The sequence below is a fragment of the Mytilus trossulus genome, chromosome 6 (assembly GCF_036588685.1).
Source record: "Mytilus trossulus isolate FHL-02 chromosome 6, PNRI_Mtr1.1.1.hap1, whole genome shotgun sequence".
NCBI lineage: Eukaryota > Metazoa > Mollusca > Bivalvia > Mytilida > Mytilidae > Mytilus > Mytilus trossulus.
The window spans coordinates 26,407,096-26,426,199 of NC_086378.1; the positions used below are offsets into that span (position 1 = coordinate 26,407,096).

Here is a 19,104-nt window from a genome sequence, read left to right on the forward strand (position 1 = left end):
TTTTGTCAAGATATAAACATACGTTTTGCATGACAAAAGTATACTTTACATAGAGTCTTGTCATTTAGCGCCCATTTTGAGTGTTATGTCATTTTAACCAACAGAAACTAGATTTACTAAATATCTATAAAACCAAAAAAACACACTTATACTCATGGTTTTAATTAAATTCATACACATCAATGTCAGAGTTAACAAGAAAGTTCAAACAGAAATGTTATTGTGTCAAGCTAGTTCCCCAGAAATTTATTAAATTATTAACTATCTAAACCATACAAAATGCTGTCAATAACATTTAAAAATGAGATGGTTGATACGATTTTGAAACTTTACTGCCAAAGAAAATTTCACTTTAAGGTGGTACCCAACACTTTAACTAAAATTAATTTGGCTCGTTAAATTTTAATAAAATTTTGTGGAAGTAAATAATTTGACCCTTTAACAAAAATTTAAAAATTTCAGAAACTTTGAACCAACCGTTTTGTCAGAAAAATTACACTGATTATATAGCAGTTTGACAATCACCAATTTTGATCATTGAGAAGCTTAATATTCCTTTTACGACACAACGTAATTAAAACGTTTAGCTGACTTTACAGAGTTATCTCCCTGTAGTGTTAGGTACCACCTTAATGCATCAAAGTAGCCTTTGTTACATGTTGTAATAACAAATATTAGCCAAGATCTTATAGATACATATGTAGATCAATTGATCTTTATTGTGTTCTGTTGGTTGATATGATCTTACTTTTGAATTTACCTCGGAGTTGGGTATTTTTTATTAGTAAATTTTAACACACATCAATTCTTTTTATATTGATCTTGTATACAATTATATATGGTTTGTATATTCAGAAGCGGTATATTATTGGTTTTGCTAAGGAAAAGAAAAGTGCATCGAGCACAAGCTATTCACCGAGTGTTATTTTCAATTGCAATTAATGTTAGTAGTTTGAAGACAAAGTACAAATATGTAAGATGAAATTAAAAAAAAAATGACTTATTTATATTTTATATATTCAAAACTATCTTATCATTTTTAATTTTAATCTCAAAAGAAGCTTCATAATGAAATCATTTTTTGTCTATTATCTTTATCAGAATTAATAATATGTAACGAAAAAAACATTTACCGATATTTGTTTTAAAGATTTTAAGATACAATTAAAATTATACACAGAGAAGGGTATTTTTCCCTTTTAAATGCAAAACAATATTTTTGCGATAATGAAGTGTATCAATTACAATCGATTAAATATCTTTGGTCTTGTAGGAAAATCTTGTTTCCTTTTTACCAAAAAAATAATTAGATTGATAGTATGAAAAAGCTGAAATTGATTATATTTGCTTTAATGTTTACAGAATGACAAAAATTATACAAGTCCAAGACCAAATCAGAAACATATCACTTTGATCAAAAATATTAAATTAAAAATTGCAATGTTTAGTTGCCAAGAAAATATATAGACTACCTACCTACTATTATGACTGATATTTCAAAACTCCACCAATCTACTGATATCATAAATATTCCAGGGATCGCTAAATTTAAAAATGTGCCCCATTCAAGGAAGGCTTCTTTTCTACACCCTGAAATCAAGAAATAAATTTCGAGTAACTGTTCAATTAGTAAAAAAGAGATACAAGGCAAATATTTGTTAAGATAAATAGGCTACCTGAGATCACCCCCATTTTTTGGTGGGGTCCGTTTTGCTTAGTCTTTAGTTCGTTTGTGTTGTGTCTATGGGGTACCATTATTTGTTTGTGTGTCGTGTTCTTTTCTTTTTGCCATGGCGTTGTCATTTTCTTTTGATCTATGAGTTTGAATGCCCCCTCCACCAGTAAATTTCGCCCCTCTTTCATATTATTTTACATAACCTTTAGTAATTGGTATTTACCAAGTTTATAAAAATTAGTTATTTATTTAATGCACAGAATGTTTGATAGAGGGTTGCTGCTCACTAGGAAGCTATTAAACCAAGAGTTCCAAATGGTGAAGTTGAAATCATCCCTTCGTTAATTTTACGGACGCCATCACGAGTTGATTGACCGTTATGGAATAACCGTTTCAAAAATGATATCGGATATGTTCCTTACGTCGTAACTACAATCCCCTTCCCTTTCATGAATATGACCTACCTGATTAGACTATTTACCGGATTTGATATCACATAAGCAACACGGCAGGTGCCACATGTGGAGCAGGATCTACCTACCCTTCTGGAGCACCTGCGATCTCCCCTATTTTTTGTTGGGGTTCGTGTTGTTTATTTTTTAGTTTTCTATGTTGTTTCATGTGTAATATTGTTTGTCTGTTTGTCTTTCTCATTTGTAGCCATGGCGTTGTCAGTTTATTGTAGATTTATGAGTTTGATTGTCCCTTTGGTATCTTTCGTCCCTTTTAATCCGATTCTTTACCCAAATATGTTTTATTGTGATTTCGTAATAACTGATCTTTTTGTCATTGTCCAAAGTCTGGAGCTTGTAGTTTACGGGTTATTGTTGGTTTGTGTTTGTCATATTTTTTTTTTTGAAATTGTTTTTTATGAGTAAGGCCGTTAGTTTTTTTTTTGCATATTATATAAAATTTTTAAGTCAGGGCCTGTAAAAGCCGACAATACGGTTCGGATTATTTTCATTGTTGATGGTCGTATTATGTTAGATAACATCCACTTTATTTGAAATTTATCTCTTTGGCAATTATACCACATTATTGAGAGTCAAAGAATATGTCAATGTATTTCTAATCAGTGTAAATATTAGCTGTAAAATATACTTCTCACAGTGTTATCAAGATTTTCAATTCATAGATATGGTTTATCGCAATTAATATTAATGTTTATGAAAAAATGGTTTCATTATAGCGGATATTTATTTTTTGACAGATAACATAAAATCTTTTTTTTATATATTGATTGACACTTTTAGAGTTACATTAATTTACCCAGTCTTACAAATGTCTCTTTTTTGTTGTAGGTAGTTTAAATCTAAGGTTCTTAATATTATATATTTCTAAATTGGCAACCTATAAACCTTGAGATTTTGAGTGAACATTAAATTATTTTATCTACAAAGTTAACTTTTAAAAAAATCAGCTTTAGATGGTATTTCAATACATATTGGTTACCTGTCCATTCTTCTTTATAGATTTTACTACATCGTATAAAAATCAAGTATAAGAACAGTTGAGTCCAGAATGTACATACAACAGCTACTGCAGCACCTCTGCAATAATATAAAAAGTAAAATCACAAAAAATACTGAAATCCGAAGAACACTCCAAAAGGGAAGACCATAATCAAATGGCAAAAATCGAAAGCTCAAACATATCAAACAAATGGCTAACAGCTGTCATATTCCTGACTTTGTACAGGCATCTTTTTATGTAGAAGAGTCCAAAGATACCAGAAGGACAGTCTAACTCATTAATCGAAAATAAACTGGCAAAGCCATGGCTAAAATTAAAAAAGACAAACAGACAAACAATTAATAGTACACATGACACAACATAGAGAACTAAAGAATAAGCAACACGAACCCCGCCAAAAACTAGGGGTGATCTCAGGTGCTCCGGAAGCGTTAGCAGCTCCTGTTCTACATGTTGCACCCGTCATGTTGCTCATGTTGTAACAAATCTGTAAATAGTCTAATTCGGCAGGTCACATTTGTGAAACGCTTATTCCATATCAGTCAACAAACTATAGAAGATAGTGGATTAAACTTGGTTTCAAGCTAGCTTAACCTCTCCTTTGTATGACAGTCGCATCAAATTCCAATATATTGACAATGATGTGAGAACATAACAAACAGACAAGATAGGAAGAAATGTTAAAAACAGTCCACATTGTTTTATAATCTATATAAGTATCACTATACAATCAACAAAATATGAAATAAAGAAGCACAATTCAATTAAAAAAATTTACAAATGACTATTACACATTTTCTTGAATTATTCAAACTTGACATGCATTAAATAGCAATGTTTTACGAAAGTTAGTTTTAACAATTCAGCACAAACATTCGAAAAGGTTTTAATGTTGATTGATCAATGATTATAATTTACTTTCTCCTATAGAAGCTCTCAAACAAAATTCATTCTAAATACAGGAAACAAACACCATTCTTACATTAAACTACTAATTACTATTTTGGTATTCGATAGAGATACACGTTTTGTCATCCCTAACTGAACCAATTTCATTTTTACAATATTTTTTATGGTCTGCAAAATTTCAAATGCATTTCAAAAGAGTAATCTTTTTTAATTTGATCTTAGTCAGATATCAAGAAGGTGGTGATCAAATAAATGACATTGATAGTAGCAATCATAATTTGGAACCTGATGTATTGCTATTTACCTTAATCATCTTTTGATAATTAAAGGTCATTTCTATCTACTTGACTCATTATGGTTGAGCTGTTTTATGATTGCAGTAAACCTAGAATGCGATAACTTCAAAAGTCAAAAGTCACTGTCTTTATTTGACAATAAAAAGTTGGATAAATATATTATATGTGATTAGGTTAAACTCGAGGAAGATTATTTGTTATTCCTTATCACACGTAAAGATATATTGCCCTTCGGGATGAAAACGTAGACAAGACTCTTTTTTCTGGTTATTTTGAGAATTTCAAATAAGCAATTACTTTTCAATGTATTACCTGACACCAAAACCGAATCCGGTTACCAAAATCAGATGATACACAACATTGAGGATGTTTGCGACTAACTGTAAAAGAACTCCAGGTATAACAATATTCTGCAAAAGAAACAGTCTTGGTTCAAGAACAATCTAATAAGATGTAAATATAAGTGCTATGAAACTCTACCATGGTCACAGGTTGCGGAATTAGGCATCGAGTGTTCATGTCATTATATAAATAGCTCTTTCTGAATAAGAGCAGTAGTTCAGAATCAGGATGTTGTGCATGCGCCATTTCAAATATATGCATTGGTACGTGTTGACAAATAAGTTAAAAGAAATGTTCTTTTATTAATATGCCAAGCACTTAATCTTGTATAAAAAAATCCTAAAATAGTAAAATTAATAATAAAATAATATATTTTGAATTCCTTTAATGTTACAATCACATGATGTTGTCAAACATAATGCAACTCACTTGTTGAACTAACGGTACAAGCGAATAGGTATTTCGTTGTTTTTTTCTTGAATTTTTTAAGATATTGCTTATTTATTTTAGCAGTAATGTATCAAGAATACTGCATGCAAACATATGTTCCTACTGAAAGGAGAAGTCCAAATGTATCTTACAATTAGATGTAAGCAGTTGTATTCTAAATGTAATTTTCCGACATAAGACAAAGAAAGAGGTGTTCTCAAATGCGATATATCAAATGCAGTCAATGTTTCTTTTTCTGAAATTAAATTTCTGTAAGGTTCACCTCCGTGTTTATTGATTTTCCTTACTTGCGAAGTTCAATAGTCGAATGGATATTTCGAAGTAATCTATTTTGTGACCTCCCCTTTCACACAATCAGTAGTGTTAAATTCTATGTAATCCAGAACAACATTTGTTTATCATGAAATGGGATAACAATTACAGTTTATTTGGTCTTGATGGAACTTGAAACTTTTAAACATGAAAATTACAGCGAAAGGATGAACAATATTACAGCAAGTCTTTGTGTCATATATTGGGATCTTTATGTGAATGATTCAGAATGCTGGAATAGCTTTTATGTATTAGGATTCAAACATGTATATGAAATAAGATAGTTCAGTTGTTTTTTTGTGTTCTTTGGGCTTTCGTATTTGCCTTTAATTAATTACCTGCTCTTCCATTTAACTTCGAACGTTCATAATAAAGGGTTTTCTATCGAACTCTCATGCGCAATAAATGTAACCACCTTTGTTTTTTTCTTGGAATGACTGCTTATGAAGTCGCAAAATTGCATTACAATAACATATTCAGATATGAATCAACAAGATGCTATGATTTTAGAGATACTATGTAAAAATAAACTAGCTCGTTTTTAACGTTGCTTAGTTGTGATCGTTGTGGTCTTATGTTCTGTACGACACTTTTGGTGAATCCTTTTTTTATTCCACTTGGTAGATGCCACTGCTGGTGGACGTTTCGTCTCCGAGGGTATCACCAGCCCAGTATTTAACACTGCGGTGTTGACATGAATATCAAATATATGGTCATTTCTTTTTATAAATTTCCTGTGACAAAATTTTGAATTTTTCGTAAAACTAAGGATTTTCTTATACCAGAATAGATTACTAATACCTAAGCCGAATTAAACACAGATGTTTTTGAATTTAGGGTCCTCAATGCTTTTCAACTTTGTACTTATTTGGCTTTATACCTATTTTGATCTGAGCGTCACTGATGAGTCTTATGTAGTATAAACGCGCGCCTGTCGTATTAAATTATAATCATGATACCTTTGATAACTAATTAGATATTTTAACCCCACCATGAAATGTGCCTATACAACATACACCATCAACTTGAACTTGTGATGTGTAGTAATGTTTGTCATTTAGTATGCAATACATTTCATTTTTATGAGGAATCAGGTGATAGCGGTTGGTGTAGGATGTTGAACTATATGGTATCATCTATTTATTACACCTTTAAGGTAGCACAATACAAAGATTTTTTACTTCCAATCTCGACCTTTATAATGATGTTACTTTCTTAAGACTGCATATATAAATTTTAAAAATATTATTCTTTTAAATGAATTTAATATTTTTTATGCAATCCTCATGTAATAATTCTTATGCAATTAATGGCAAAATCTTGGTCAGTTCACTTGAATGAATTTAACTCTACCATTTCTATAACTATACAGATCATTTTAACGAAATCTTAATCATATATATATAACAGCAGAAGCTACAAAAGGGTGTCTCAAATTATCGCTAATGCATTCTATTCTCTCATACATTTGAATTAGTGTAAACATCCTTACCACATAAAAGTAAAGAATGTTTGATTAAGTGTAAAATCTGATATATACTAGTAACTTCTATCCGAAATCTGAGACACATTGTGTAGATAATGGCTTCAGGATCAACATAGGATCAACTCTCTCAGGGTATCCATAAGAAAGCTTAGTTCAATTAAAAATTGGAAATTTCTTGTAAAATTTTATAGATATAATTTATTTATTCATAAAATGCCCTGTACCAAGTCAGGAAAATGGCCATTTTTACATAATAGTTCGTTTCTGTGTGGTGTTTTACATTTCGGTGTTGTGTCTCTATTGTGTCGTAATTCTCTTATGTTTGATACGTTTCCCTAAATTTTATTTTGTAACCCGGTTTTGTTTCTTCTCTATCGATTAATGAATTTTGAAAAGTGGTATACTACTGTTGCTTTTATTTGATAGTATAATTGATTACACGATTGTTGTATAATGCTAACTGTGCATTTATTTGAAAGAGTTGTCTGTCATCTATCCATAAATATTACTTTTATAAATTTTCAAGTATTATAAAGAAAGTTACTGCATAATCGCCATTTTAAAACTGGGGAATTGGAGGCATACAACCTTTGTATTGTGCTACCTTAAGACTAACATTCTTCTAAAAACATCTTACCTGACACTGCAAATATTTCATGAGAGCAAGTGTTATCACACAACCCTGAAAAACAATTCAAATCATATCAATGTCATGTTTAGTAAATACAGTCGACTCTCGTTATGTCGAAGTCAGCCGGACCAGAGAAATATTTCGAGATACACGTAGTTCGACTCAAACGAACACCGGAAGTTCGACAATCTAAGGGACACAACTCTTGCTTAGCTTGGTAACGCTAAAATAAATCCGGGTGAATATGACAAGGGGATCGATATTCTAGTATCAGATCGATGTATTTGTATGTCACAGTCTTTTATTATTATAATGACATTATTTTTACTTATTCAATTGTCTCGAATCAATTAAAAAAAAATCCTATGGCTTTTCCAAGAGAGTAACTTCCAATCGATAGTTTTGTTATTTAGGTCGGTTATAGCTGACAAAATTGTTCATTCTCGGATAGAAGAGATTTAAGAAAATTATGATTTCTAATTCATTTTGTTTTATCTCACTCTTTCTTTTTAAAGAAAATATAACAAGATTAAAGACGCCGTTTGAGTAGTTTTTAGGTGATCATCAACGGAAGCCATAATCCTCACTTTATACACACCCAAGCTCATTTGCGTAAATCACAAATTAATTGTTTTGTAAACATTTTAAAGACTTTTTCATGAACTTTAACAATGTCTCACTAATTATCTATAAAAATTCTATAAAAGATAATCTTAGGTAAACACTCATGGAAATAGCATGTCATAAATCAATACAGTGGTCAGTGACCGGAAACTTAATTACACGTGTATTGTCAGATTAACTCTTCAATCCATTTAAATCCCGGAGGTCATGTTTTGACATATGTGTATTAGTTCGAGATAAAAAATTAATTTTGAATGCTTTTGTTAACCTTGGGACCGTAAATTTTGTTCGACTCAACCGAAATTTCGACTCATCCAATTTCGACTCATCAGGAGTCGAATTACATACTTTTGTATGGAATAAAGTTCGGGACCACGTGAAAACTTCGACTCATCCGAAATTTCGAGTCAACCGAGTTTGAGACAACGAGAGTTAATTTTGATATAGATATGATGGCACTGAGTAATTGAAACTAATATTTTTTTCAAATATTATTATGTGGAGTTACTTTATAAACAATTAGGGAACCACCTTTTAATTTCAAGTTTTTTTTAAATTTTAAATGTTAAAGAGCACAATACACTTTATCGTTATTTATTCCATTCCGGATAAGTTCTAAAATTACACAACTTTTCATCCAGTTGAAGATATCTGGAACCTGTTTTAAACAATGCATCATTCATGATACTTCTTAATGAGAACTGTTCAAACTATCGTAAATATTTTAAACAAAATATTTTTTACTTAAGTTTTAATTTCGAAAATGTGGATCATACTCTATCAAAGGTTCTTAATGATCGCTTTCTAAATTGTTTCCTTCCTCAGCTCACTACAGATGACCTCTATTTTCGTCGGCCTGACCCACAAAGGAAGTTGAATGAATGACAGTTTTCCCCGGATTGGACTAAATAGTGATAAGGTGTATAATCCTTACAAAGATAATATTTTAAAAGTGTTTACCGCCAAACCATTAATAGCTTATCTACAGGACAAATGCGATCTATATATAAAAAAGAAGATGTGGTATGATGAGACACCTCTCCACAAGAGACTAAAATGACACAAAAATTAATAAATAAAGATCACATTACGGCCTCAAATAACACAGTAGATACTACCGAAAATAGGTTTGCTTCACCTCTTGCATCTTGTCATAGCTTTTGATGGAATTCAAAAAATGAATTCAAAATATATGACAAACCAAAGTCGAACGATACCAGAGGATTATTTAAACTAATAAGTATGATCATCTTTAAATTTCTCAACAATAACATACTTTATTATCTATCCCATGCATTTATATACCTATTTTGTCATATTTTTATCTCAAAAATATTTTACTTACTGGAAATCCAGCAATAGCAATTGTAACGTATTGACCACTCAGTCTGAAAAACAGTGTCAATATTTTGATGATTTATATAATTAATGTTAGTCACGATTATTTTGTGTAGCTCTCGTGGTGAACATGGTTACATTTATCTTTTATAACATCAGGTACCTAGTATATTGTTAAGAAATGATCTGAAAAGAATCAGTATAAGTTAATCATCTTTAAAACACATGACATTTTGATGTTTTGATGTTTTGATATTTTTCCATATTTGTACTATGAATTGTAAATTTGTTCTTCAAAGGTAATACAAAAGACACACAGGGGACTACCAATTCACCAGAACAAAATTATCAATGTTAAATGATAAAAACAATTAATCGATCAGGAGACAAGCCGAACAGTATACACAATTATTCATCTAAAAATTATAACAAACTCAAAGAACGGCAAAAGATACCTAAGTGATACTCAAACACCTAAGTTAAACACAAACTGGCATCAAAGTATTGAAACATAACTGATTAGTTACATTACTGTGTTGTGAATATAAATATATATGCATTTGAAGAACGTAATAAAGAAATTTTCAACAGGAGCGCCTCTGTTGTAGACGCATTGGTGATCGTGGGCTGTTTGCTCAGGTTGTTTTCGTTTTGACACATTTCTTGTTTTACATTTTTTAGTTTACGTATTTATTGTATTAGCGCTCTATCACATTGGTGGTTCATACGCAGATGGCAGTTAGGTCCGCTGCTGTATGCCCTGAGGTAATCGGTGCCCTCAGGTAATCGTGGCAATAGTGCCCATATGCGTAGTAATAACATGATCTAAAAATAGAATAAACTAAAAATACATCATTGTACTTTCTATTTCGACTGACAGTATATGTGCGTAAAATAGGAGAAAACAGGAACACATACATTTTTTTACAATAAGTTACGACAAATAATTCACGAAAAAAATCCAAATATTTGGTTTATTTGTGATCATTGCAACGTGAACAGATATTTATTTAGTGAAACGTAAATGACTTAATATAATTAAAAGAAAACACTTTTTGAATGGCGATTTAAACTTTTATAATAATAGTTGTCAAAAACTGGTTTCATAGAGATTTATGTAAATAAATGTATATACACATGCCTAAGACTGCAAAAATTTGATTTTCGGGGGGGGGGGGGGGGGGGGGGGGCTATGGATTTTTTTTCCTTCGGCGAAAGACAATATTTTTTGGAGACAGGTCGAAAACATTTTTTTCTTTCATTTCAATTTTAGCATTACATATAGTGGCACAACAATTAGAAACAAACTTTAAAAAAAACCACCATAGCCCCCCCCCCCCCCCCTGAAAATGAAATGATTGCTGCCTAAGTTTCGTGAATGTCCTGTTGAAACTTTGACTATCATTGTGTTTGGTAATATATGACACTTACATATGGACAGATTACGCATATATTGATTTTGGTTACCTCTTTATTTGGAACATAAGTAGAAAATGATAACATTTAATAGATAGGTTATTAAAATCCGTCCATCTTGTTCGACTGCATGAGGGGCAGTGGCAGATCCGTTCATTTTTTTTTAAAGGGGGAGTCCCCAATCCAGGACACAAGGAGGGGGTTCCAAATATACGTTCCCATTCAAATGCATTGATCTCCAAAAAAAAGGGTTCCTATCCCCAGAACACCCCTGGACCCGCCACTGAGCTGTTACAAAACTGTCACGGCATTATTTGAATTTAAGTGTACTGCATGCATCTTGCACTGTAAGATTAGCATTAAAACCAATGCAAAATTGTTAAATAATTACCACTTTCGTTGGTTTTTTCTTATCTTTGTTTGAAATGTATTTTATTTAAAGCTTCTTTGTGTACCATTCTTTGTTTATTCGAAAGGGGTAGTAGATTATATATATATATACAATTAAAATAGAAGAACCTAGATAACGATATGTATGCGTTCAATAATGATACATATAAAAAAGAAGCTGTGGTATAAATTCCAATGAGACAACTGTCCACAAAAGCACACAGAAATTAACAACTGAAGGTCACCGTACGGCCTTCAACAATGAGCAAAGTCCATATCGCATTGTCATCTATAAAAGGTTCAGATATAACAATGAAATCCAATTCAAACGAGAAAACTAACGGCCTTAATTATATAAAACAAATGAATAAAAACAAATATGTAGCACATACTAGTAAACAAACGACAACCACTGAATTACAGGCTCCTGACTTGGGGCAGGCACATACGGTTTTTTTTTCTCATAAAAGTTGTACAAACAATCGATATGTGAAAAGTATTCCATCAATTATATCAAAGTATAAATAATCATAAATCTTTATCATTTAAGCAAAGCATACATTTATAGATCCGTATTTTACTCGATTGGTTTTAACATAGTTAATAATATATGACACTCACATATGGACAGATTACGCATATATTGATTTTGGTTACTTCTTTTAAAGTAACATAAGTAGAAAATGATAACATTTAATAGATAGGTTATTGAAAATCAGTCCATCTTGTCCGACTGCATGAGGGGCAGTGGCGGATCCATCCATTTAAAAAAAAGAGGGTTCCCAATCCAGGACACAAGTAGGGGGTTCCAACTATATGTTTCCATTCAAATGCATTGATCTCCAAAAAAAAAGTTTCCTATACCCAGAACACCCCTGGACCCGCCACTGTCTATTGTTCAACTACTAAATTGTCTGTTTTACTTACTAGTACACTTGGTACAATAAAAAACCTGATAATAAATTGTTCAAATAAGGCCTTTGAAAATAGTGGAATTAATTACTTTTGGAGTGTCAAAAACTCGTTGGAAGTACTTGATAAATTGCATGCATATATTGGTGATTTTAAATCTGTTCAAAGTTTTTGATTTTTCTACCCTATATACCACTTTGCTGCCCTCATATTCTTATTAAGAAAAAATTCACATCCCTAATTAACTGGGCATTTAAAAAGTCTGAATGCGAGTACATAATAATGTTCAATTTCTTTGCGATCATTTTTCAGTAGCAATAAACAAAATAACTATATCAATTGGACATGCTTTGATACTATTTATGCGCTTGAATTTTTATTTGATAACATTTGTGCTCGCTTTAGAGATTCCGTATATCGTCAAGTTATTGGAATTCCAATGGGGACTAACTGTGAACCAATTATTGCAGACCTGTTTTTGTATTGTTATGAGTTACAATTTATGACTCAAATTAGCAAAGACCCATGAAAACAATATTTGATACGAAAATTTAACAATACTTTTAGATATTTGGATGATTTATTGGCTCTCAATAATAACGACTTCCGTATGTATACTAAAGAATTTTATCCTGTAGAATTTACTTTAATTAAAGCTAATGATAACAATGACCACTGCACTTTCCTCGATCTTGATATCTATATCATAAACGGGAAGATTAATACAAAAATTGTTGCTAAAAGAGATGTTTTTTCATTTCCTATTGTTAATTATCCATTTGTAGATGGTGACGTTCCCTTGTCATCATCTTATGGTGTTTATATATCTCAACTTGTACGATTCTCTCGTGTATGTAACAACGTATTCGATTTTAGCGAGAGAAATTTATGTATTACTAAAAAAATTATTACACCAGGGTGTTCGATATCACAAACTGGTCAAAACATTTACTAGATTTTATCATCGGTATAAGGAAATAATTCGTAAATATAACTCAAATTGCAGACATCTTATACGTTCAGGTATTTCACATTCAATTTTTTATGGAAATATTCTATATAAAGAACAAAAATGTCAGTATTCTCCTCAGAAACTAACAAAACCTTTAAATAGACTTATTGAAAAGGGATATAGTTATGATATTGTTGTCAGGTCATTAAAGAAGGCATATTTTGGCTTTAATATTGATTCACTGATAGAGTCTTTGAATCGGAACTAAACACATCTATGTTCTTTTTATATATTTTATGATAGTATGATACTAAACCCCTAACGGGAGCGATTGTGCCTGATATTCATTTGATGAACACATAATCTTTCAATCAGTTTTTTTTAGGTCTGGAGCTGGCATGTAAGTTAACTGCTAGTAGTCTGTTGTTATTTATGTACTATTGTCATTTTTTTTTTTTTTTTTTGTTACATCTTTTGACATCGGACTCGGACTTCTCTTGAACTGAATTATAATGTGCGTATTGTTATGCTTTTACTTTTCTACACTGGCTAGATGTATAGGGGGAGGGTTGAGATCTCATAAACATGTTTAACCCCGCCGCAATTTTGCGCATGTCCCAAGTCAGGAGCCTCTGGCCTTTGTTAGGCTTGTATGATTTTAAATTTTAGTTTCTAGTGTATAATTCGGAGATTAGTATGACGTCCATTATCACTGAACTAATTATGCATATTTTTAGTCTAACTAATGTCATTTCTTAACTACTGTATATAAATATGTAACCTCAGAATACCTCTGTATGTTAGAATATGGTGAGGTTACCTAAGGTCACAACTTCATGGTCATTGTACCAGCTGCATGTTACCACAGATAAACTTTGCAAAACGCTAACTTTCTACAAACCTCAGGTTACCACAATTGAATGTTCATAACTCCCTTCGTCAGCTTAGTCAGTCCAGATTACATCTATGTTCTTTTTTTTACGGACAGGCTACCTCAGGTCATCTGTAAATTACTGTACACGACCAGGTTACCTCAGGTCATCTGTAAATTACTGTACATCACAAGGTTACCTCAGGTCATATGTAAATTACTATACATGACCAGGTTACCTCAGGGAACTACTGTACTACTGTGCATGGTAAGGGTACCTCAGGGAACCATGGTACTACTGTTCATGGTCGTGTCCCTTCAAGGAACCATTGTTCTACTGTGCATGGTCGGGTTACCTCAGGGATCCATTGTACTACTGTGCATGGTCATGTTACCGAGGGATCCATTGCACTACTGTGCATTGTCAGGTTACCTCAGGGAACCACTGTACTACTGTGTATGGTCAGGTTACCTCAGGGAACCATTGTACTACATTGCATTGCCAGGTTACCTCAGGGAACCATTGTACTTCTGTGCATTGTCATGTCTCCTCAGGGAACCACTCTACTACTCTGCATGGTCAGGTACCTCAGGGAATCATTATACTACTTTGCATTGTCAGGTTTCCTTAGGAAACCATTTTTCTACTGTGCATGGTTATTTAACCTCATGGAACTATTGTACCACTGTGCATTGTCATGTAACCTCAGAGAACCATTGTACTACTGTGCATGGTTAGGTTACCTCAGGAAACCATTGTAATACTATGCATTGTCAGATTACTCAGGGAACCACTGTTCAACTATGCATTGTCAGGTTACTCAGGGAACCACTGTTCAACTATGCATGGCCAGGTAACCTCAGGAAAGTATTGTACTACTGTGCATTGCCAGGTTACCTCAAGGAACCATTGTACTACTGTGCATGGTAGGTTTATCTCAGGGAACCATTGTACTACTGTGCATGGTCAGGTTACCTCAGGGAACCATTTTACTACTGTGCCAGGTCAGGTTACCTCAGGGAACCATTGTACTTCTGTGTATGGCCATGTTACCTTAGGAAATCATTGTACTACTGTGCATGGTCATGTTACTACAAGGAATTACTTTACTACTGTGCATGGTCATGTTACCTCAGGGAATAACTGTACAACTGGGCATGGTCAGATAACCTCAGGAAAGCATTGTACTACTGTACAGGGAACCTTTGTACTATTGTGCATGGTCAAGTCTCCTCAGAGAATCATTGTTCTACTGAGCATGGTCATGATCCCTCAGGGAATTATTGTACTGCTGTGTATTTTAAGGTTACCTCAGGGAAACATTGAAGTACTGTGCATGGTCAGGTTACCTCAGGGAACCATTGTTCTACTGTGTATGGTCAGGTTACCTCAGGGAACCATTGTACTACTGTCCATGGTCAGGTTACCTCAGGGAACCACTGTACAACTGGGCATGGTCAGGTTACCTCAGGGAACCATTGTACTACTGTGCATGGTCAGGCTACCTCAGGGAAGCACTGTACAACTGGGCATGGTCAGGTAACCCCAGGGAACCATTATACTGATCTGCAGGGAACCATTGTACTGTGTATGGTCAGGTAACTTAAGTGAACCATTGTACTACTGTGCATAGAAGGTAACTTCAGGGAATCATTGTACTACTGTGCATGGTCATGTTACATCAGGTAACCACTATTCAACTGGGCATTGTCAGGTAACCTCAGGGAACGAACTATTGTACTATTGTGCATGTTCAAGTCTCCTCAGGGAAACGTTGTTCTACTGTGCATGGTCATGGTACCTCAGGGAACCATTGTACTGTTGTGTATTGTGAGTTTACCTCAAGGAATCGTTGTACTACTGTGCATGGTCAGGTTACCTCAGGGAACCATTGCACTACTGTGCATGGTCAGGTATCTTCAGGGAACCATTGTACTACTGTGCATGGTCAGGTTACCTCAGGGAACCATTTTACTACTGTGCCAGGTCAGGTTACCTCAGGGAACCTTTGTACTTCTGTGTTTGGCCATGTTACCTTAGGAAATCATTGTACTACTGTGCATGGTCATGTTACTACAAGGAATTACTTTACTACTGTGCATGGTCATGTTACCTCAGGGAATAACTGTACAACTGGGCATGGTCAGATAACCTCAGGAAAGCATTGTACTACTGTACAGGGAACCTTTGTACTATTGTGCATGGTCAAGTCTCCTCAGAGAATCATTGTTCTACTGAGCATGGTCATGATCCCTCAGGGAATTATTGTACTGCTGTGTATTTTAAGGTTACCTCAGGGAAACATTGAAGTACTGTGCATGGTCAGGTTACCTCAGGGAACCATTGTTCTACTGTGTATGGTCAGGTTACCTCAGGGAACCATTGTACTACTGTCCATGGTCAGGTTACCTCAGGGAACCACTGTACAACTGGGCATGGTCAGGTTACCTCAGGGAACCATTGTACTACTGTGCATGGTCAGGCTACCTCAGGGAAGCACTGTACAACTGGGCATGGTCAGGTTACCCCAGGGAACCATTATACTGATCTGCAGGGAACCATTGTACTGTGTATGGTCAGGTAACTTAAGTGAATCATTGTACTACTGTGCATAGAAGGTAACTTCAGGGAATCATTGTACTACTGTGCATGGTCATGTTACATCAGGTAACCACTATTCAACTGGGCATTGTCAGGTAACCTCAGGGAACGAACTATTGTACTATTGTGCATGTTCAAGTCTCCTCAGGGAAACGTTGTTCTACTGTGCATGGTCATGGTACCTCAGGGAACCATTGTACTGTTGTGTATTGTGAGTTTACCTCAAGGAATCGTTGTACTACTGAGCATGGTCAGGTTACCTCAGGGAACCATTGCACTACTGTGCATGGTCAGGTATCTTCAGGGAACCATTGTACTACTGTGCATGGTCAGGTTACCGATGGAACCATTTTACTACTGTGCATGGTCAGGTTACCTCAGGGAACCATTTTACTTCTGTGTATGGCCATGTTACCTTAGGAAATCATTGTACTACTGTGCATGGTCAGGTTACATCAGGACACCATTCATATACTGTGCATTGTTATGTTACCTCAGGGAACCATTGTACTACTGTGCATGGTCAGGTTTTCCCCAGGGAACCATTGTACTACTGTACATGGTCAGACTACTTCAGGGAACCATTGTACTTCTGTGCATGGTCAAGTTTTCTCAGGGAACCATTGAACTACAGTGTATGGTCAGGTTACCTCAGGGAACCATTGTACTACTGTGCATGGTCAGGTTACCTCAGGGAACCACTGTACAACTGGGCATGGTCAGGTTACCTCATGGAACCATTGTACTACTGTGCATGGTCAGGTTACCTCAGGGAACCACTGTACAACTGGGCATGGTCAGGTAACCCCAGGGAACCATTATACTGATCTGCAGGGAACCATTGTACTGTGTATGGTCAGGTAACTTAAGTGAACCATTGTACTACTGTGCATAGAAGGTAACTTCAGGGAATCATTGTACTACTGTGCATGGTCATGTTACATCAGGTAACCACTATACAGCTGGGCATTGTCAGGTAACCTCAGGGAACTATTGTACTATTGTGCATGTTCAAGTCTCCTCAGGGAAACGTTGTTCTACTGTGCATGGTCATGGTACCTCAGGGAACCATTGTACTGTTGTGTATTGTGAGTTTACCTCAAGGAATCGTTGTACTACTGTGCATGGTCAGGTTACCTCAGGGAACCATTGCACTACTGTGCATGGTCAGATATCTTCAGGGAACCATTGTACTACTGTGCATGGTAGGTAACCTCAGGGAATCATTGAACTACTCTGCATGGTCAGGTTACTTCAGGGAACAATTGTACTACTGTGCATGGTAAGTAATTAGGGAATCATTGCACTACCGTGCATGGTCAGGTTACTTCAGAGAACCATTGACCTACTGTGCATGATCAGGTTACTTCAGGGAACCATTGAACTACTGTACATGGTCATGTTACCTCAGGGAACCAGTGTACTACTGTGCATGGTCAGTTCATCTCAGGGAACCATTGTACTACTGTGCATGGTCAGGTTACCGATGGAACCATTGTTCTTCTGTGCATGGTCAGGTTACCTCATGGAACCATTGTGCTTCTGTGCATGGTCATGTTACCTCAGGAAACCACTGTGCTACTGTGCATGGCCAGGTTACCTCAGGACACCATTCATATACTGTGCATTGTTATGTTACCTCAGGGAACCATTGTACTACTGTGCATGGTCAGGTTTTCCCCAGGGAACCATTGTACTACTGTACATGGTCAGATTACTTCAGGGAACCATTGTACTTCTGTGCATGGTCAAGTTTTCTCAGGGAACCATTGAACTACAGTGCATGGTCAGGTTACCTCAGGGAACAATTGCACTACTGTGCCTGGTCAGATTACTTCAGTAACCATTGTACTACTGTGCATGGTAGGTTTCCTCTGGGAACCATTGCACTAATGTGCATGGTTAGGTTACCTCAGGGAACCACTGTACAACTGTGCATGGTCAGGTTACCTCAGGGAACCATTGTACTCTTGTGCATGGTCAGGTTACCTCAGTGAACCACTGTACAACTGTGCATGGTCAGGTTATTCATAAAGACAGACAAGAATGAGAATTACAGATAATTTTTTTCTGAACTCATTTTTTTCTGTTAGTTTAAAGGACTATAGTGAATGGAAACATAAATATAGACTTTTTAAAAAATCCTGCATCTTTTGGGGATATCATTCCAGGAAAATGGAAGGATATCATGTTTACTTGAAGTGGTGAGGTCTAGTAAAAATAGCAAACAGAAAGTAGAAAAAATGAGTTGACTTCAGGATTGCGTAACGTTTTATTCTTTGTGGCGAGACCCCCTTTTTTCAATTGAATCACAATTTCACTTTGGTACATACATGATAGGAAAATGATTTTTTTTTCTAAGATCAGCTGTTTTGCATGTAAGCCTATGGAGCAGTCTATAACAAGACTGCAACCTTATGTTAAT

General features: G+C 34.6%; 1 protein-coding gene across 1 annotated transcript in view; it reads right to left on the reverse strand.

The window, feature by feature from the left end:
* Nucleotides 1-19,104, reverse strand: part of LOC134721004 (multidrug and toxin extrusion protein 1-like) — a 46,829-nt gene that overhangs the window by 8,328 nt on the left and 19,397 nt on the right. The window contains exons 6-10 of the mRNA XM_063583647.1: nucleotides 9,544-9,586; nucleotides 7,581-7,625; nucleotides 4,666-4,763; nucleotides 3,128-3,225; nucleotides 1,477-1,590 (exon numbers count right to left, since the gene is read on the reverse strand). Of these exons, the coding sequence (XP_063439717.1) occupies nucleotides 1,477-1,590; nucleotides 3,128-3,225; nucleotides 4,666-4,763; nucleotides 7,581-7,625; nucleotides 9,544-9,586 (398 nt within the window). The remainder of the gene's footprint in view (nucleotides 1-1,476; nucleotides 1,591-3,127; nucleotides 3,226-4,665; nucleotides 4,764-7,580; nucleotides 7,626-9,543; nucleotides 9,587-19,104) is intronic.